The 18,248-nt window shown below is 44.5% G+C and overlaps 1 protein-coding gene across 1 annotated transcript; it reads left to right on the top strand.

Moving 5' to 3' along the window:
• The first annotated feature begins 11,161 nt into the window (after nucleotides 1-11,161).
• LOC113024778 (uncharacterized) lies at nucleotides 11,162-17,882 on the top strand. The gene is made up of 2 exons (XM_026172103.1): nucleotides 11,162-12,499; nucleotides 17,720-17,882. The coding sequence occupies exons 1-2, from the start codon at nucleotides 11,480-11,482 to the stop codon at nucleotides 17,879-17,881; spliced, it is 1,182 nt and encodes a 393-aa protein (XP_026027888.1). The 5' UTR covers nucleotides 11,162-11,479; the 3' UTR covers nucleotide 17,882.
• Nucleotides 17,883-18,248: the final 366 nt, after the last annotated feature.

Raw genomic sequence — 18,248 nt, 5'->3', positions numbered from 1 at the left:
TTTTGGATCATTGTCATGTTGGAAGACCCAGCCTCGTTTCATCTTCAAAGTTCTCACTGATGGAAGGAGGTTTTGGCTCAAAATCTCACGATACATGGCCCCATTCATTCTGTCCTTAACACGGATCAGTCGTCCTGTCCCCTTGGCAGAAAAACAGCCCCATAGCATGATGTTTCCACCCCCATGCTTCACAGTAGGTATGGTGTTCTTGGGATGCAACTCAGTATTCTTCTTCCTCCAAACACGACGAGTTGAGTTTATACCAAAAAGTTCTACTTTGGTTTCATCTGACCACATGACATTCTCCCAATCCTCTGCTGTATCATCCATGTGCTCTCTGGCAAACTTCAGACGGGCCTGGACATGCACTGGCTTCAGCAGCGGGACACGTCTGGCACTGCGGGATTTGATTCCCTGCCGTTGTAGTGTGTTACTGATGGTGACCTTTGTTACTTTGGTCCCAGCTCTCTGCAGGTCATTCACCAGGTCCCCCCGTGTGGTTCTGGGATCTTTGCTCACCGTTCTCATGATCATTTTGACCCCACGGGATGAGATCTTGCGTGGAGCCCCAGATCGAGGGAGATTATCAGTGGTCTTGTATGTCTTCCATTTTCTGATGATTGCTCCCACAGTTGATTTTTTCACACCAAGCTGCTTGCCTATTGTAGATTCACTCTTCCCAGTCTGGTGCAGGTCTACAATACTTTTCCTGGTGTCCTTCGAAAGCTCTTTGGTCTTGGCCATGGCGGAGTTTGGAGTCTGACTGTTTGAGGCTGTGGACAGGTGTCTTTTATACAGATGATGAGTTCAAACAGGTGCCATTCATACAGGTAACGAGTGGGGGACAGAAAAGCTTCTTACAGAAGACGTTACAGGTCTGTGAGAGCCAGAGATTTTCCTTGTTTGAGGTGACCAAATACTTATTTTCCACCCTGATTTACGAATAAATTCTTTACAAATCCTACCATGTGAATTCATGGATTCTTTTTTCACATTCTGTCTCTCACAGTTGAAGTGTACCTCTGGTGCAAATTACTGACCTCTGTCATCATTTTAAGTGGGGGAACTTGCACAATCGGTGGCTGACTAAATACTTTTTTGCCCCACTGTACATACACAAAGGTGTGTAAACCAACTATAAATAACGAATCTTAACTTATATACATAAAATACAGAAATGAATGAGGTGGAATTAATACTACAAAATGTACATAAGGTGCAGTTGCAGCCTGGCAGTGTGACAGGTCAACTGTTAAGAAGGGAGATGGCGAGGGGAAAGAAACTGTTCCTGTGTCGGGTGGTCCTGGTCTGCAGGCTTCTGTACCGTCTGCCAGAGGGCAGCAGATCAAAAAGTCTGTGTGCAGGGTGTGAGGGGTCTGTGATGATTTTCCCTCCCCGTTTCCTGGTTCTTGAGAGGTACAGATCCTGGATGGAGGGCAGGGGGGTGCCGATGATCCTTTGTGCTGCCCGTACAGTCTGCTGCAGTCTGCTCCTGTCCTGTTTAGTGGCTGCTCCATACCAGACTGTGATGGAGGAGCACAGGACAGACTCAATGACCGCAGTGTAGAACTGGATCAGCAGCTCCTGTGGAAGACTGTACTTCCCCAGTTGTCTCAGGAAGTACATCCTCTGCTGGGTCTTTTTTAGGATGGAGTTGATGTTGGTCTCCCACTTCAGGTCCTGGGAGATGGTTGTACCCAGGAACTTGAAGGTCTTCACAGTTGACACAGGGCTGTCTGATATGGTGAGGGGGAGCAGAGTTGAGGGATGTCTCCTGAAGTCCACTGTCATCTCTACAGTTTTAAGAGTGTTCAGCTCCAGATTGTGCTGACTGCACCAGAGTACCAGCCGCTCAACTTCCTGCCGGTATGCAGACTCATCACCATCTTGAATGAGGCCAATGACAGTGGTGTCATCTGCAAACTTTAGGAGTTTGACAGCCGAGTTCTTGGAGGTGCAGTCGTTAGTGTAGAGGGAGAACAGTAGTGGTGAGAGGACACATCCTTGAGGGGCACCAATACTGAGGGACCGGGTTTCAGAGGTGATCTCCCCCAGCCTCACTTGTTGCTTTCTGTCTGTCAGGAAGCTGGTGATCCACTGACAGGTAGCTGGTGACACGCTGAGCTGGGAGAGTTTGGAGGAAAGAAGTTCAGGCACAATGGTGTTAAAAGCCGAACTAAAGTCCACAAACAGGACCCTGGCATAAGTTCCCGGGCGGTCAAGGTGTTGCAGGATGTAATGCAGCCCCATGTTCACTGCATCATTCACCGACCTGTTTGCCCGGTAGGCAAACTGCAGAGGGTCCAGCTGGTGGCCTGTAATGTCTTTCAGATGGGCTAACACCAGTCGTTCGAAGGATTTCATGACCACAGACGTCAAGGCGACAGGTCTGTAGTCATTCAGTCCTGTGATGGTGGGTTTCTTGGGAACAGGGATGATGGTGGAGCGTTTGAAGCAGGAGGGAACTTCACACAGCTCCAGGGATCTGTTGAAGATGCGAGTAAAGATGGGAGCCAGCTGTTCAGCACAGATTTTGAGGCAGGAGGGTGAGACAACGTCTGGTCCGGGGGCTTTCCTGGGCTTCTGTTTCTGGAATAGTCGGCTCACATCCTGAGTGTGTATTCTGAGTGTCAGGGAGGAGGAAAGGGGGGTGAGAGGTGTGGTGGAGGTCGTTGAGTCTGGATTGGGGAGGGTGGGGGTGGTCGTTGAGTCTTGATTGGGGAGGGGCAGGGTGAAGGGGGGAGAGGTGGAAGGTGTGTTGGGGGTCAATGTCTGAAGCAATGTCCCTGGGGAGGGGAGGGTGGGGCGTGGGAGTCTGTCCGTCTCAAACCTGCAATAGAAAGTGTTTAACTCGTTGGCCAGGTCTTTGTTTTCTTCAATAGTGGGTGGGGGGCGTCTGTAGCTGGTGATTTCCTGCAGGCCCCTCCACACTGATGCAGGGTCGTTGGCTGAGAGCCGTTCTTCCAGCTTCTGGGAGTAGATCCTTTTAGCTGCTTTGATCTCCTTGGTCAGTGTGTTCCTGGCTTGCTTGTACAGGACCCTGTCACCACTTCTGTAGGCGTCCTCCTTGGCCTTACGAAGATGTTGGAGTTTAGGAGTGAACCATGGTTTATTGTTGTTGTATGTGCAAAAGGTCTTTGTTGGCACACACACGTCTTCACAGAAACTGATGTATGATGTCACAGTGTCCGTGAGCTCATCTAGTTTCTCAGATGCAGCTTCAAAAACAGTCCAATCAGTGGAGTCAAAACAGTCCTGCAGTTCCTGCTTTGCTGCGTTAGTCCACTTCTTCACAGTTTTGACTACAGGCTTGGCACGTTTGAGTTTTTGCCTATAAACTGGAATAAGATGGACCATGCAGTGATCAGAATGTCCCAAAGCTTTTTTTTTTCTTCTTTTCTTTTGAAAGTATGATCGTTATTTACTCATTAACTTCATTGTGTTTGTTAAACTATGTTAACACCTCAGCTGCATCAGAGCAAACAGTGGAAAGCACTGGAATGTTTCAAGTTTTGTAATGAATCTTATCAAACATGAGAAATATCATTTAGAAAAAAACTAAAAGATAAATATGACTACAAAACTGTTTTTAAAGCTCTATCAATAATTTGCATGAAAACTATCTACATTTCATAACAAATATTTCTGTACAATATTTGAACTAATAAATAAGCAGAACTGTTTCCAGTAGCTGTGTTGCTTAGAGAGAAGATGACATGAAAAGAAAAATAAGAAGCACCATTGGACAGATATAAGTGTCTTTTTATAACCTTTTATTTCATTTATAATCTTCACACTTTAGCTAAAATGTTACTGTTTTCAGTGAGCACCCACTGCTTTACACTCTCTCCCTTTAATCCCCTGGGTCCTAAAGTATTTCCAGCAAAATATGTTCAGTTTTCTTGTCCAGGTTATCTACGTATCCCTGTCTCTGATTGGTCACGTGCTGCCAACATCAACATGACCTCTTACCTCTTGCATTCATAGCTGGATACATAAACGGTGGGTTTATGTATCCAACACAGGGTCGGTGATTGTAGTCACCACCTTCACAAATGGCCACATGTTGTTGGATACAGACAAAAATATCAATGAATGAAGCAGTGGAAATAAACTTTCTCTAAAGGGTTTCTGGGCTCAGTCTCAGAAGGTGCTCAGAGTAGAGCTCCAGTATTTTGGGCTTCTAACGAGTACACCCTCTGAGTGAGCTGCTCTACCACTTTGAAGAGATTAAGAATTTTATTTCCCAGATTTATTTGTAAAAATAGGAGAAAACAAAGACAAGACATAAAGATAAAACTCTACACAACACAACAGTAATATGGAATTAAAGAAGAACAAAGGAAGTGTAACTACAAGAATCCACAATCACTATAGCAATAAAAGACAAGTCACCGTTCTCCTTTCTCTGATTCGTGCCTGTTCCCACTCCAAGTTGAAAGATGTCACAACCTCTAATATGTATTTAGTGGACAGAGTGAGGAGGCTGCAGGAGGAGCTGTAATCAAAAAGGTACATGTGTGTCTTTTCCTAATGTGTTTTTATTTTTTAAAACAAGGCGAGGATGTCTGAGTGTGTTGACTTTCTGTTTCATCTGCTCTTATATCTCTTTCTCACCTTTTCCACTGGCATCTGTAGTGAGAGGTGCTAAAGCGTGAGGAGTGGGAATATCATGTGCAGTGTAAGGAATGATAACGGTGCGTGTTTCTTGAGGAGAGGGAGGCATGAGTGTCTGTGCTCAGTCTGCTGCTCCTGCAACCCAACATTTTTTTTTTTTTTTTGCCTGTCCCGTTTGGCTCTTTTGCATCAGAATTATTGTCTAAAGGCAAAGAAAGATGCCCAACGGATTTACTTTACCAAATTGACCATCCCAGCCTTGCCGTAATGGTCCATTTGATTCACCTTTTATTGTTTATTTTATTTTCACTTACTGAATACGGGACAGACTTGACTTGGGGAAACAAGGGGAGAAAGAAAGGGAAAGAGAAACAGCTGAGAAGAGGAACGGGGGAGAAGGGCAAAAGACAAAAACCAACAGAATGGGCAGCAAAAAAAAAATGCATATATCAATCACCTGGATCACCTGCTGAGAAAGAAAAAAGAAAACAAGCAGAAGAGAACAAGAGTAATAGAATAAACAACATCACAATGATATATGGGAATATGACAGTAAATACTAAATGTTAAACATTATTGTGCAGCACATAAGATCAACAGAACACAGTGTGCTTTGAGGTAGGAGCCAAAAAGGGTGTAGTTTGTGGGTGTGATCACCCGTGTGTACACCTGTGAGCATGGACACGCTTGTTTTTTGTTTTTTAAAAGGTTCCTTCGTGTAATGATCTGCTAGAGGGTGTGGGGGGGCCACAGCCCCGTCCTCCAGGGCATGAAGCAGGTATGGAGGAGATCAAAACTCCAGACATCCAGAGGCCCCCAGAACACAAGAGACCAAGGAAGACCAACAGAGGGGCAGCTGCGCCACTGTCCCAGAAAGAGCTGAGGAGAGTCCCAGATGAGGGCTCACTCAGCAGCCGCGGAGCAGAAGCCAGGGGGGGTTGCAGTGACGCGCCCGTGAGCTCCGCCGGCAGCCAGCCGTGCCTGAGTGACCGAGCCCCAGGCCGAGAGGCCGGGGGCACCCCACCTCCGAAGTGGCCCGAGCGAGCCCCAGGCTCCAGGCCCCGATAAGCGGCCGCCAAGGAGTGAGCCGGTGTGTACCTGGACGCCCACCCCCAGACACAAAGAACCACCAACGCACCGACGTCTGAGGGAGTCCGCCACTGGCAGGGGAAGTGGTGGTGGAGATAGGCCTCCAAACCGTGGGGGGCCTGAGATGTCCCCAGAGAGGTGGCGCCTGACACCCAACCTGACATATAGACACAGAAATACAGGCACACACATATACAAACATCCATTCCCACCCTCATGCTCTCATATGCACTTACTCCACACTCAACCAACGTGGAGACAGACATAAAGAGACGCTGTACACACGATCACACTCCCCAAGCGTACTCTACGAACCGGGTCTAGGTACCCTTGCCCCTGGAGGGGGGAACTGCACCCAGACCCAGGTGGTGTTACCCTTTTCCCTGCGGTGGGGGGAGGCAGACCGCCCCGACTCCGCAGCAGCAGGGAGGCCCCACACTCCAGACCGCAGTCGGACGGCCAACTCCTCCTCCTAGCCCCCCCGCTCCAGCAGGCCGCAGAGAACGGGGGTGAGAGAAGACTCCAAACCTCCCTCCACCCGCTCATTGTAATGTTGATGCATGTGTGTTCTAAGGTGCATTTAAAACCCAGGAGGGCATGGAGCTACCTGCCAGAGAGCAGCAGGTAAATGCATGGTCCCTCCTGCTAGCCCTCAATGTCTACGTGTATTTAAAATTGAGAGGTGGGCAACGACGCCAGGGGTGGGGTGTACACCCTGATGGTACTTTGGATTCCGTGTATCGTGCCCACTCCCAAGATCCTATATGTATGTGTTATGAGAGTGTGAGTAATGTGAATGTCTAAGTTGTGGGATAAAATTAAGGCACAGGCTGCCCGGTGCACAGAGCGATAGGCATCTTTTAGAGTGGTGTAGCAGTGATCCAGTATGATGTTTTCCCTGGTGGGACAGTCTATATGCTGTCTGTATTTAGGGAGTTCGTAGTTTAGGTTTGCTCTGTTAAAATCCCCAAGAATAATTGTAAAGGAATCCGGGAATTTCCTCTCCAGGGTAGTAATCTGGTCAGCCAGCTCGCACAGTGCGTTGTTTGCGTTGGCCTGTGGAGGGATGTAAACTCCGACCAGCATGAAGGAAGAAAACTCCCGTGGTGAATAAAAAGGTTTACAGTTGATGAAAAAACATGCAAAGCATGCAAATATAATAATATAATAATATAATAATAATATATAATAATATATAATAATATATAATATAATAATAACCACTGCAGCCAAAAAGAGTGCCTGACGAGCCCAGTTGTAAGCTATTAAGACTTGACTGTACACTGTGTTCGTGTTTTCCACCGAAACAATAAGTTCAGTTGGAGCAGTCTTTCAATGCCTCTTGTTAAAGTGAATTGTTAAATGTTGTCATTTATATGCTTACCATTTCTACATAGTTTCAAATTGTGTGATCAAAGACATTCCTTTGTCCCCCTCCCCAGCCTGTCGAGGTTTTGGGGGGAGACTGTAGTGTTTTATCACAGACACATCCCATGTGAAGGTTCTGTTTGATGTTTGGTAAGCTTCCTGTCCTTTTATGGCTTCACCTGTGTTGTGCATGGTGAACCAATACAGGGATTGAGCCATATATTGGGTGTGGGGGAGATTACCCTCTTTTGACCAAGGATGTTGTTAAAAACAGCTGTGGTCAGGAAGTCACGCACACAGAGAGACACACACATACACGTGCTTAGACGTGCACACACATACACACACACACACAGTGCCTTGTCTTTGTAACCAAGGGGGTTTTTACAAGGGGAGGTGCTTGTGTAAACTACTGTGTATTGTAACAGCTTTTCAATAAAAGGCTTACAAGGAGGGCTGCTCTTTGAAGGAGTTGGGCTGGAGACAGGTGAGGAGCGTTGAGCTCCGCGGGCCTGGTTCTGATCAGCCTTCCCTCGCTAGCGAGTAAAAGATCGGTTGAAGATGTTCTGTCTTGTCTTCGCCCTTCACAAGAATAAGTCTGTAAATTAGCAGGGCCTGTGGAAGCGCAGACTCAACACCTCTCTCTGTCTCTCGCTAGCAAAGTTGACCCAGACAACAAAGTAAAGCTAGTTTTCAGAGCCCGACACGGAACCCGACATATTAGCCAGAGGTCCCGTGGACCTATTTCATATAAGTGCGAAATAGTTTTAATATGAGATCGCTGCAAAAATGGCGAGTAACCTTCAGTAATAGTAATAAATCACACAGCAATAATACATTCATGTAGCTATAAAAAGCATGATAATATATTAAGTAATCCAAAGTATTCAGAATACGTTACTCTCATTGAGTAATGTAACGGAATGCGTTACAAAATACATTTTGGGGCATGTATTCTGTAATCTGTACTGGAATACATTTTAAAAGTAACCTTCCCAACACTGGCTGCAACAATGAGTTTTAAGTAAAAAAAACAAAAAACCGAACAAACAAGGAAATGATGTTTCTCCTTATCACGCCCATCCAGCTCTCACTGTTGTTGCCCAAATGAGCATTAAATTATCCCAGTAGGACAATTTAGTCTCCAGGTGGAGGCCATATGTTCTGGACTCTTGGGTGAAGAGAGAAGCAGAGTTAAAAATTGATCACCCCCCGGTGGTGGGAGGTGAGGATGCTGAACAGACCTGGCACACCTAAACATATATTGAGAGTGTGCTGGGAATGTTTGGCAGAGGACCCAGCACCACAAGATCAACTTCCATCTCCATGAGAGGTGGTTAGGTGGTGACGATGTCATGTGTTTAAGCAACTTTCTTTACAACAACTGCCAGTTCACCCTGAGAGCCTCTGGATGTTATAGTGATTGGTTGACATACCTCTACAATTCTTCCCAGTCAAAGAACACTGCTCTTCACCCTTGCGAGGATATTTGAGGGTACATGGAAGTTTCCCCAAACAGTAAACATGTGTTTTGTGGACTTAGAGAAGGCATTTAACCGTGTCACTTTGAGTTTCAGGATGTTGGGGTATCTTTCCCATTGTTAAGAGGCATTCGGACCTTATACAACCCATTGCAAGAGCTTGGTTGGCTTATTGGCTTATTGGCACAATAAGTGGGTGTTGGACACTGCCACGGCTTCCCAATTCTATTCATAATGGTTTTGGACAGAATTTCTAGGCGTAACCAAGTCGTTATCCAAATGGTCTGCTTTTCGCAGACAATGTGATTCTGTTGGTTTCATCAGGTGGTTGCCACCAGCGGGCCCAGGAGGAGTTCGCAGCCATGTGAAGTGGTGGGTATGAGAATCAGCACCTCGAAGTCTGTGGCCATGGTCTTCAGTGGAAAATGTGGAAGAAAACAGATGAATGGATGAACAATGATAGTGCAGCAAAAACACACAGCTTATAAAACACACTGAAATCTGTGATTAGACTCATTCCGTTCTAACTAAATACCTTTCTCTCTTAAATGTCGACCCTGCCTCCTCCGATAAGAAAAAATGGAGTCCAAAGCAAATTTGGACTAGTTTTCAGGTGATGGTGGGTCCTCTGGCGTTACTTGCTGGAGTTTCTAACTGTGGGCCCCCAGGATTGAATCTCCTTTGTTTTTAGCACATTCTCACATGACCATTCATTTTAACATACTCCATTTTTAATTCAAATACAGATTAATATTTTCTATTACTTTTTCTCTGTGTTTGCCAATCACAGTTTACTCAATCTAATGTCTTTTTATGAAATTGTAAAGTCTTTGCTTGATTTCATGTGGTGGAGCCACTGCAGTGGGGTGTAGTTTGAACACAGGATGAATGAGTGACCAAAGAATGTAATAACGAAGAAAGTTGTCTACTGACAACTGTATAAAACAAAAACTATGCACAATATTTGAATTTATTTTTGAGATATATTTTTCCTATATGAAGTCATTCTTTTTTTAACAAAACTCAAAACACAGCCTAATAAATCTTTCAGTCATTTCAAGTACTGGCCACTTCACCACTTGATTCTATAAATTGACACTTTGTGCCGGGGCCAGTAGCTTATGGCCACCCTGAGCACGCCTAATCTCATGAAGCTAAGTAGGGTTGCCCTTGGTTAGTACTTGAATGGGAGACTGGCTAGCAATACCAGCTTCTCCAAGCTTTTGCTTTTATTTTATTTTATTTTTATTTTTATTTTATTGATTAGCATTCAAATATCTCAGTGAAGACAGAACAAAGATCTACCACAAAGCAAGAAAGCATGAGACAAGGCTAATCAAAAGGTATTGGCTGAAACATTTGCTTATTACGCCAACCCTCTTAACAAAAGATCTTTTTGCATGCAGCTCCTGTACACAGGGCTCGAAGCAAATAATAAATCAAAGCAAAAACAAAACAAACACACAAATAAGAAAAAAAAAAAAAAACAACTTTCCACCTTAGATAAGTCAACCCGAGAACGCTCTGGATAAGTAACTACATCAAAGCAAAAGAATCAAGAATTTTTGGGGGTTTTTTGGGGGTTTTTTTTTTGCTCTTTTCATTCTTGATATATATATTTTTCTAATACTCTATTTTTAAACATATTTTTAAACAAGGAAAATGAACTACACCTTTTTAAATCACTGTCATAACTATTCCACAGGTTAACTCCTCTAACAGAAACACATCTCTGCTTTATACTCGTCCTTATCTTGTTTTTTTTTTTAAAAATCTGTTCCCCTTAAGTCATATTGACTCTCTCTGACTTTGAACAGCTTCTGAGTACTGGGGCAAAGAAAGTTATTTTGTGCTTTATCTGTGCCATTTTATATTCAACTAAATCATAAAATTTCAGGGTATTCAGATTAATAAATAAAATGTTAGTTGGTTCTATATAGTTTGATTGGTTTATAATTCTTATAGCTCTTTTTTGTAACTTGAAAATAGGAAGAGTGTTCGTTTTATATGCATTACCCCATATCTCCAGACAGTAAGTCATATATGGAAGCAACAGAGTACAATAAAGTGTGTATAATGATTTTTTGTTCAGGACATGCTTTGTTTTTATAGAGAATAGCAATGGTTTTTGACATTTTTGTTTTCACATGGTTTATATGAGACTTCCAACTCAGCTTATCATCAATTATTGTCATGGTCCTGGGTCGTGCGACCCAGTGTTTTGTGTTTAGTCTATTTTGATGTGTACTGTTCATTTAGGTTCATTAAGTTATTCCAGCTCATTTGTAATTATATTACCCTTGTATTAAGCCTCCCTTGCCCTTCATGTGTTTATGTCTGTGTGTCTTGTGTTGTCAAGTTCATGCTGTCGCTTCTGTCATCTTCCACTGTACTCAGTCTCCCTGGTTCGTGCGTCTACCTGTCATGAGTCATGTCTGCATGGTTATGTTTAGTTCATGTCATGTCTAATCTCCATGTTTCCTGTTTTACTTTGAAAGTCTGTATTCAATGTCAGTGTATTTAGTTTCACCTGTCCTGTCGTTAGGTTCATGTGTGTCAGCTGTGCTCCCATGTGGGCCCACGTCCCCTGATCATCCCTCATGTGTATTTAGTCTCTGTGTTTCATGTAGTCTGTGTCGCGTCATCTGTGTTCCCACGCTCCATGTTGTCACAGCCAGTCTTAGTATTCATAGTTATGGTTTCCTGTGTCTTCATAGTTTTTTCCTAGTTTTACTTTCCTAGTTTAGTCATAGTTTAGTTTGTCACTGCGTTTCTGCCTTATCTGCACTCCTTGTCACCAGCCACAATAAAGGCTCGCTTTCAGTTAAGTTTACTCCAGTCTACTCTCGTGTGTTCGCACCTGGGTCCACCACACACACCACCGCACGGTCTGTCTCCTCAGATCGTGACAGTAAGACACGACCATGCCGGACCCAGCGACACAAGAGCAGGAGATCATTCGGACAGTGGAGTCGCTATGCGGCAAGTGGCTGCGGTGTTCCGGGGAGGAGGAACGGGATGAGCTAGCCCGCCAAGTAGGGGTATGCGTGTCCGTATTCCCCTGGTTATGGGAGGCGCTGCATCCCCTCATCATAGACTTTCTCGCCTCCACTCTCCAACTCCGCCCGCGACAGCAGCTGTCCTGTATGCGTGAGCCGTTGCCAGAGTCATGCGGTAGCTCTGTTTCCCCGCTGTCTCGTGAGCCAGAAGCGGTCAGAATCGGTACGGTGAGGCTCACCGCCGACACACTCTCGGCTCACGCTCCATCGGCTTCCGCATCCTCGCCACCGCCTGACTGCACTACGCGGCTCAAGGAGATGCCAGCTGCTATTGACTTTGGTGAGGAGGAGCGGCAGCAGGTATTACGGGCGTATCGCGAGGACGAGCTCCGTTGGAAGCGCTGGCTCATCCCCGAGGTGGAGTTCTCGCCAACCGCCCCGCCTCGCACCTGCCGCCCACCCTCGCCGCCTCGATCGGACTACTCGTCTCCTGCTGCCTTTCTAGCACGGATGTGGTTGGAAGACGAGGAGCCGGTCGCCATGGACAGTCAGGTTTTGTCCACAGCCGCTTCAAGGAGAAAGCGGCGTTCTCGCCGCCATCGCGCACTGCTACGTCCTGTCTCGCCCTCCACGAAGCATCCCGAGGACGCTGTGGGGGTCCTGGATGTCGATCTCGAGGAGCAGCAGCACGCCGCAGGCGCACAGCTAGAGGAAGAGTTCGGGAGGGAGCCGTGGCTTGCTCCTGATCATGACGAGCGCTCTTTCCAGGGAACTCGACTGGCTCTTGGGGGTCCCCGGAGCTGCCAGGGACTTCCACCGCTCACCCCGCCCGCTTCCACGGATAGAAAGAAGTGGCACTCTCGCCGCCGGCACTCTGAGCCTCAGCCTAAGGAGGTCCCTCAGTTATTGCCATCTGAGGCTTTAACTTCCATCAGCCATCCAGTCGTGAGTACCACTGACTCAGTTTCTGACATTGTGTCTAGCCCCCTAGCCAAAGACCTCAAGTCAAAGGAGAGTGTTTCAAGGGCTGCTGTGAATAAAGACTTCTTGTCTGACTGTGACCTGGCTGATTCGGCAGGTTACAGCATCCATGAAGCAGTTAACAATCCTAACAGCAATAAAGATGACTGTGTCCTCAGCGTCATGACTTCTGAACCTGAATGTCGTACTGGCGTCACTGTTGCCAGCGTCATACCGTGAAGCTGTGTTACGGTAGCTTACCGTTCTGCAGGATGATACCGTTTTTTGCTGGTGTGGTATAATACTCTTGGACAAATTATGGTAACGCACCGTAGCCCTTTTTACGGTATCTCACTGGCGACAGTGACGCCAGTGAGATACCGTTATGTCGTAAATTACGTCAACAAAGTAACATCATACTGTGATTAAGAAATTGGTATACTACCGTTTATTCACGGTATGTCACTGTAAGCCCGCTGCAAGGTGATAAACTGCAATATATTAACCAGTAACTTACCGTTATCACGCATCATCAGTACCAAAAATATTCATCTCTGCTAGAAGATACCGTCAACAGGCGGTCATTTACTGTTTAACAGGTCGGAATTTACCGTAATTTCAGTTAACAGTAACATACTGTAAGAGACTGGAGGGTTCCAAAAAAATTGGATGGATGGATACACACACACACACACACACACACACACACACACACACACACACACACACACACACACACAAAATATAATTCATGTGCTTTGCACCACTTTATTTCAATTCTGATTCTTCCCTGCTGAAATACACATTTCCAAAATCAATAACTGAAAAGAACTGAAAACATATTTTCATTGAGCAAGCACTTGTTTTTACTAAACCATGTAATACATTATTTTCTCAGATGGTTGTACAAACAATAACGATATTATGTCATGTCCATATCATGGCAGACAACACATGCTCAAGTGTTGGGTTTCCTTAGTTATATTTTGTAGGGTCTTAAACCTACAATGTGAAGTGCCTTGGCATTCATTTTGTTGGCACCATAGAAATAAACTGAATTATAATGAATATAATATCAAGCCCCACACTTCTGCCTTTATATACACTTTGTCCAAAATACTGGCTCACACCACCAAATCATTGCACAAAACAGGGTCCACAAGGACATGGATGAGCGTGTGTGGTGTGAAGGAACTTGACTGACCTGCACTGAACCCTGATCTTGCTTTGTGGACTGAGTTCATTGATTTGTAGGGTGAGCCAATACATGTGACAATTAAAGTGTAAGTAGCTGAAATAATTTTTAACAAACGGGTAAAAGAAGGAAAAAAAATCAAAACTGTTGCACTCAAAAAACCTATTGGACAGAGACAGCGTCTTGCAAGACGGCAAGAGAGCTTGTCTTCATTGTTGCTCGTTTTGTGTAAATGTCCAGAAAGCATGAGCCATGGATCATCTGTGGAGACATGGGTAACAACACATTGGTCACTTAAATTATACAAGAAAATCACTAAAAATGGCAAAAACAGTTACCTAATTTGAAGTTCTCCACTCAAATTCAGTAAGCCTGGAGGAAAGTTGTGACATGAGGGTTAATGTGAACAACCTTTCGCTTCACAGTGGTCCCAGGGCAACATGTTGTCATTATGCAACATAAAATAATTTCAATACTTCACTTCACGTGTGCGTCATACGTCACTTTGTACATCAGGTGAAGGTGGTGTCGGCTATCGCACCTGTCGCATTAAAAAGCTTTAAAAACGTAACAATCGCTTTAAAAACACAACCGAACGCATTAAACTGTGATAATGTGTCACATTATCACGTATATCAGGACATCTCTTCTGAACCAAGACGAAGTGATGCTACAAAGGAATTATTTCTTTAGGAGAGCATTTAATAGCAGTCTGGCCTGCAACAAAATGCACCGCCAAAAATACAGTTTCTGCTTGTCCCAGAATTTATTAATTTTGAGAGTGAAGTTGTAGGACTGATGCTGGTTAGTGGTGTAGGTTTCATGAATGTGACACCTTAACTTGTGTAAAATGACGACCAGAGCATATTATTAGGTCAGTTCACTGTAGTTAGGCAGAGGTGTCTTAAAAAGTACCACCTTATACAAACCAAATGAAGGTCCAGTATAGGAAAGAATAAGAAGAGAAAAAAGGAACACCCTGCTAAATGAAGTCATTTTTAAACATTACTCTAAATGTAGCCATTAGTTTTTGTTGCTGGCCATACAAAAAACAAGTATACTTCAATTATATTTCCCAAGTATACCTTACCTAGTACGTATACTAATAATGCTTCTTGGGACTATATTGGCCCCCGTTTTAGTACATAACGGTATTCTTGAAATTAACTTTTAAATGTACTTTTTGTTCACCATAATTGTACTAGCATAATGTCATAATGTCTACAAGAGTATAATTAAAATATACTCGACTCTAGCACAATACTAACCTTACAAGTATACTATTAATTAATAGTATTAATAATGTTTCACATTGTTTCAATAAACAAATACATTTATTAATATATGAGGTTCCATTCAGTTCAAAGAATTAAATTTTAGTGTGGCTGCAACTTACTCCTTAAGTTAAAAATATGCTGTATATTGTAGTTTATGTGTTATACTACTTTCACAGTGAATCACATTTTATAGTAATACACTCTGAATGAGGATTTAAGTAATTACTCTTAGATCTACAGTAGAAAACAACAGAAATCCGGATGGTGTAATAGTATAATCTCAGTAACATCACCAATTGTTACATTTGCTGTATTTTACAGCTGTTTCCTTGAGTACGGTGAGTTACCGTAAAAATAATGTAATCTCATGGAATTTTCCCACAATTACATGCAAATTACAGTATTAAACCGCAAACATCCTTTAGAGTTTTTTACTGTTGATTTTGCAGTACTAAGCTATGGAAATTACTGCAAAGGCTAACAGTGTGCTTCTCAATATATTTATCAAGTCTATTAACAAATAACTTTTCTAAAATTTTTGAGAACTGTGGGAGTAGTGATATTGGCCTGTAATTGGTAAACTGACATCTCTCTCCGTTTTTATGGATTGGAATAACTTTTGCTATTTTCATTTGTGAGGGAAATACACCAGTTTGAAAGGACAGATTACAAATGTATGCGAAAGGTTGCACTATATATTCTATAATACTTTTAACTAATATCATGTCAATACCAAAACAGTCAGTGGACTTTTTATTTTTAACCCTTGTGCTCCCCTTCGGGGCAGCTCCGGACCCCGGGGGTCCCAGAGTACCCTTGGGTCGCATTTCACAGGCCGCGCATCAGGGTTGGCTCCCGCGCCCCGTACACCCACGTTTCCCTCCCTGAATGCCACTCCCGTTTCAATTTTTCTCCTAGTTTCAGGCAGGCTCTATCATGTTCGTCCATGGGAGGCCGCTGTTAACCCTTGTGCTCCCCTTCGGGGCAGCCCCAGACCCCGGGGGTCCCAAAGTACCCCACCCTCAGTAGAGACAGGTGAATGAAAATGAAGAAAAAAAAACAGAACGATCATTTGGGGTCGTCGAGTGCCCCAGAGCGATTCTAATGGGTTTCGTCAGGGGATCGGGAAAGAAAATGTAGCACTTGGGGGCCACGCACAGAATCTGCTGTGGCAGCGTGGGGGTCATTGATACCCCAGTACATAAAAATGAAGCATAATCACAATAATGATGATAATAATAATAAGAAGAAGAAGAAAAAGAAGAATACAACACACAGACGCTTCTGAGTTTTATTTTATTTTATTTGAAATTACACTCACGATACAACTGAGGCAATCTGGAAGGCAAAATAAAAGTCAACAACGGGGTTGACTCAGCCTTTCAAGACAAACGAATCTCAGTAGATATGTCAAGAACAGGTTTACATGAAAAAATATCAACAAACTGTCCGTGTTTCAGGTGCTCGGTGCTGTACAGCGCCTCCTGTGGACGAACGTCATAGAGCCTGCCCGAAACTGGGAGAAAAATTGAAACGGGAGTGGCAGCCACAGAGGGAAATGATGACCTATCCAGGCCATACCATTTAGGGACATGCGCAAAAGGGGAGGTGCATTTTTAAAACGCCCCCCCCCCCCCCCCCGGGGCTGTATTTTTGATTACAATATCAACAAACTGTCCGTGTTTCAGGCGCTCGGTGGCTGTGAATACATGATAAAAATGTCACCGTAGGATGCGTGCATTGAAAGAATCAGCCTTTCGTGACAAATGTATCTCAGCAATCTCCTTTGTAACACTCTGTGACCAGCCGCAGCTGGCTGATTTTCACCACATCCTCTCCCACCAGTTTGTCATAGGCCTCGGTGATGGCGTCGAAGATTTTCCTTGCCGATTTCAGCTCATGCAACAGCATCTCCGCCACGATGCCAACTTTGACGTCGTCCGATTCGATGATGCGGGAGAACAGTAGACGTTAAAAGGAAGGAATGAAACGAGGCGTGAGGAGTCTGTTCCTGATGCTGTAATAATGTTCAGTGTAAAAGTCATCCTCCAAGACTCACAGACACTCGTGTTGTCTCTGGCTGGGGTGATTGGTCTTGCACCCGTTGCACGCTTCGGTGCAGTACTCGTCGATCACTAGGTCGAGTAGGTGATACACCGCAGTTTTCACGGTATCGACGAGTAAAGAAGACGCCCAACCGTCAAGCTCGGCGTCTTGCCGCTCGCTCGCCGCCGCCGCACCACACTCCGCGTTGGACAGTATCTCCCCCTCTTCCGAGGAACTGTCAGTTGAGCCGTCCGAGGAACGGTCCTCCTCGTCGTGACGCAGGGGTGCAGAGTCCATCTTTTTCTATTTTTTTTTTGTTGTTTTGTTGTTATAGCAACTTCATAGAACAGCTACAGCATAGGCAAACATTCAGTAAGTAAGTAAGTAAGTAAGTACATAGACTGCATTGGATCTAGAAATCCTAGAAAACAAGTGAAATTAAACTCAGCCTTCATAGTTTAACAAGGAGAAACGGGGTGGGTTTAGCTAAGCGAACATTGACAGTGTGCAATTTAACTGAGAATATCCAAGGGCTCCACCGAGCCCCATGAGAACATAAGATGTAAAGTACGCTCCTGCGCCTAATAATCCCAAGGAGGGGAGGCCGAAGAATTTACACCGCTCCTTCAATTCGATCCTCTCCTCTTCTTCCCTTTTTCTTTGTTCTTCCTCCTTTCTCCCCTTCAGCCTTTCTCCTTCGAGTTTCTTCTGGGCCGCCTTATACATCTCGTCGGTGTAGTGGTTTCCTCCACTGAAATCCACCATTTCATCTATTTCATCCAGAAGACAGCCCTGGAGTGTCGATTACAGCGATATTTCTTCCATCTTTGCCCTCTGCCTCTTTTCTGAGACAGCCGTCGGTGACAGACTCGGGCAAAACGTCTTCTTTGAAAGCGATCGCATCCACCAGGATGGTGTTTCCAGACGCACTCTTTCCCGATCCTGTTTTACCGACCAGAAGGAGTCTCAGTTCTTCACGGGTCGCAGAGCCTGCGGGGTTGGGGAAATGATGGTAACATTTGAATCATTCCAGAAATAAAAACCCATAAAACACTACGTTACGCTAGGCTTTTCTTTTGTTATCTTTGTATTGATGTTGACAGCAAGCAGTTTGTCCACATAAAGCAAGTACCACAAGCAGCACACAACCCTGGGATTGCACTTTACCTTTGTATCGATGTTGACAGCGAGCAGTTTGCCCACATAACGCCAGTAG

The sequence above is a fragment of the Astatotilapia calliptera genome, chromosome 6, assembly GCF_900246225.1.
Source record: "Astatotilapia calliptera chromosome 6, fAstCal1.2, whole genome shotgun sequence".
NCBI lineage: Eukaryota > Metazoa > Chordata > Actinopteri > Cichliformes > Cichlidae > Astatotilapia > Astatotilapia calliptera.
Note: the sequence above shows the minus strand (reverse complement) of the source record. Positions and strands in the feature narration are given on the sequence as shown.

What these genes read in the sequence shown, in the direction of transcription:
- LOC113024778 (XM_026172103.1), top strand. Translation starts at nt 11,480, where the DNA reads ATGCCGGACCCAGCGACACAAGAGCAGGAGATCATTCGGACAGTGGAG. An exon ending in CTTCCATCAGCCATCCAGTC is followed by an intron (nt 12,500 to 17,719) that starts GTGAGTACCACT and finishes TCTCCCCTTCAG; the next exon opens with CCTTTCTCCTTCGAGTTTCT.